Source organism: Wasmannia auropunctata, unplaced genomic scaffold (assembly GCF_000956235.1).
Source record: "Wasmannia auropunctata unplaced genomic scaffold, wasmannia.A_1.0 LD336090.1, whole genome shotgun sequence".
Lineage (NCBI taxonomy): Eukaryota > Metazoa > Arthropoda > Insecta > Hymenoptera > Formicidae > Wasmannia > Wasmannia auropunctata.
In genome coordinates this window covers 4,122,392-4,124,654 of record NW_012026800.1, presented here as the reverse complement: position 1 = coordinate 4,124,654, position 2,263 = coordinate 4,122,392, and the positions used below count along the sequence as shown (strand labels likewise).

The window sequence follows — 2,263 nt, the reverse complement described above, 5'->3', positions numbered from 1 at the left end:
AGCAGTTTATTATTACTGATAATTAGATCAATATGAATAACATGTAAAATAAAAAATAATAACGCATGACTCTGTATAAGAACAATCAATTCATAATCGATGAATATATTTACGTTCGATATAAACATTCTGATCTTAAAGTATTTATATCATTTGTAAATTTGAATATTTTGCCAGCCGACTTCTCCTTCTTCATTAAAATATCTGCAGAATTCTTCGCGAATTTTAGCTGCATATACAGAATGCGACCTTGCTCGAGTGCACGAAATGTTCATAAATGAATAGTCTGTAATATTTTCTCTCCAAGAACCTTCTTGAATATTTCCATCTGGTAGAGGTTGATCTGCAAGATCTTGTACAACATAATTTTCTCGTTCAACATCATGTTTTCTTAACCAGTTATGAAGGCAGACAATTGCTTGAACCATTTTCGTTGCGTTTGTAACTTGTGCAATAATTGGTCGTCTCAAAAGTCGCCATTGATTAGCCAAAATGCCAAAAACATTTTCGACGGTTCGTCGAGCTCGAGATAAGCGATAGTTATAAATACGTTTGTCTACTATCAGTTCATTTTTGCCTGGATATGGTCGCATCATATAAGCTGTTAATGGAAATGCCTCGTCTCCTACCAATACAAATGGTAAAATTGGACCATCTTCATACAATGGTTCAGGTGGTGGGAGATGGAATTGATTTCTTTCCAATAACAGGCCTACAGAACTATTTTTGAAAACATGCGCATCTCCTTGCCTTCCAGGAACACCAATGTCAACATAGCGTATAATGTAATTAGCATCACTCACTGCTAGTAAAATAATACTATGACTGCCTTTATAATTGTAGTACTCTGATCCTGCGTTATCAGGGCACTGAAAAAATATTCATTAAATTAGATTACATTAAATTAAGTAAATTTATAATATTATATACGTAAAGGGAGTTTAATAAAAAGCTTACTATGTTTTTCTGATTTGATTGAAAACGAAAGAAGATAAGAGAAAAAACATCTATTATTAAAATTGAAAAATAAGTAAAAAGATATGATAGACACAGATTTTTCAAGATGCTGGTGTCCTTTAGATTTCAAAGTTATCTTTGTTTTTTAAATAAAATTACATGATTTTTTTTATATAATATAATTCTTCTAATATTCTATATTATTCAATAATTTTATTCTGCATATATAAGTCATAAAAAATCAACAATTTGAGAAATTTTGTACTTTATTTCTATTCTTTTCTCTATTCTCTTCATTTTTTTAACATAAAGAATAAGATATGTCGTAAACTATTTATTTTTTAACAACTGTACTTTAATACTTTTATGCACAGAAAAATGAGATAATTAAATTAATATAAAGAAAACATAATTGCTTAGAACACCCTCACCTAGAAAAAATGTGTATCCATTACATCTTTTTACTTAATCCACAGTTTTGATAATAGATATCTTTCCCCCAATCTTTGATTATTTTCAATAAAAACATGATACACTTTTTATTTAAATCCTGTTTTTCTTTTCAAGATTATAAGATTTTAAACCTGAATAACAACGTGTTTGCCATCAATTGCACCAACACAGTGAGGAAAATGCCATTTATTTGCAAAATCATTTGCAATTTCTTTCCAATCTTCTGCATCACATTTTGCGAGTACGATGGGAAATAAATGGTTCCATATAGCAGAACATGTTTCACGTATAATATGTGCAATGCAACTTAAAGATATTAAATATTGATATGACAAAGATGTCATACTGTCTCCTGAAGCAAGGTATCTAGCAAAATATTATAAGAATTATTATATAACATTCATCTTAATATAAAAATTATCGTATATTATTATTAAATATGTATATATACCTTAAAGTCAATATTAACCGTTGTTCCTCATTTATTGGTTCACGCACAACATATTGTTTTTTTAAATCAATTCCAACTATTGATAATAATTCTTCAAATTGAGTCATGGTCAGTCTTGTATAATTTTGAAATCTTAAATCTTCCAATCTCAAAGTAGGAAGAATAGCGTGGTAGAAACCATGTGTATTTCTTTTTTTATATATTTCTGACATCCAAAATCTCTTTCTCTTTTTCCTTTGTAATTCTATTATATTTTTTATTATTGCGACACTTACATTAATTTAACTTTTTTTTGTTTTAGAATTTCTTGATTAATAATTGTAATGCAATTCAATAACCATTGATTATGAGAATAATTAATTGACATTTCTAAAAATGTTTACACCGGGAAGTTTATAGCCA

At 28.2% G+C, this 2,263-nt stretch overlaps 1 protein-coding gene across 1 annotated transcript; it reads right to left on the bottom strand.

Moving 5' to 3' along the window:
• Positions 1-7: 7 nt before the first annotated feature.
• Positions 8-2,067, bottom strand: LOC105447969. Its single transcript, XM_011686315.1, has 3 exons — positions 1,862-2,067; positions 1,542-1,776; positions 8-869 (listed from the first exon to the last, which is right to left on the bottom strand). Exons 1-3 carry the CDS (start codon positions 1,966-1,968, stop codon positions 150-152), a joined length of 1,062 nt encoding a protein of 353 aa, XP_011684617.1. The 5' UTR covers positions 1,969-2,067; the 3' UTR covers positions 8-149.
• Positions 2,068-2,263: the final 196 nt, after the last annotated feature.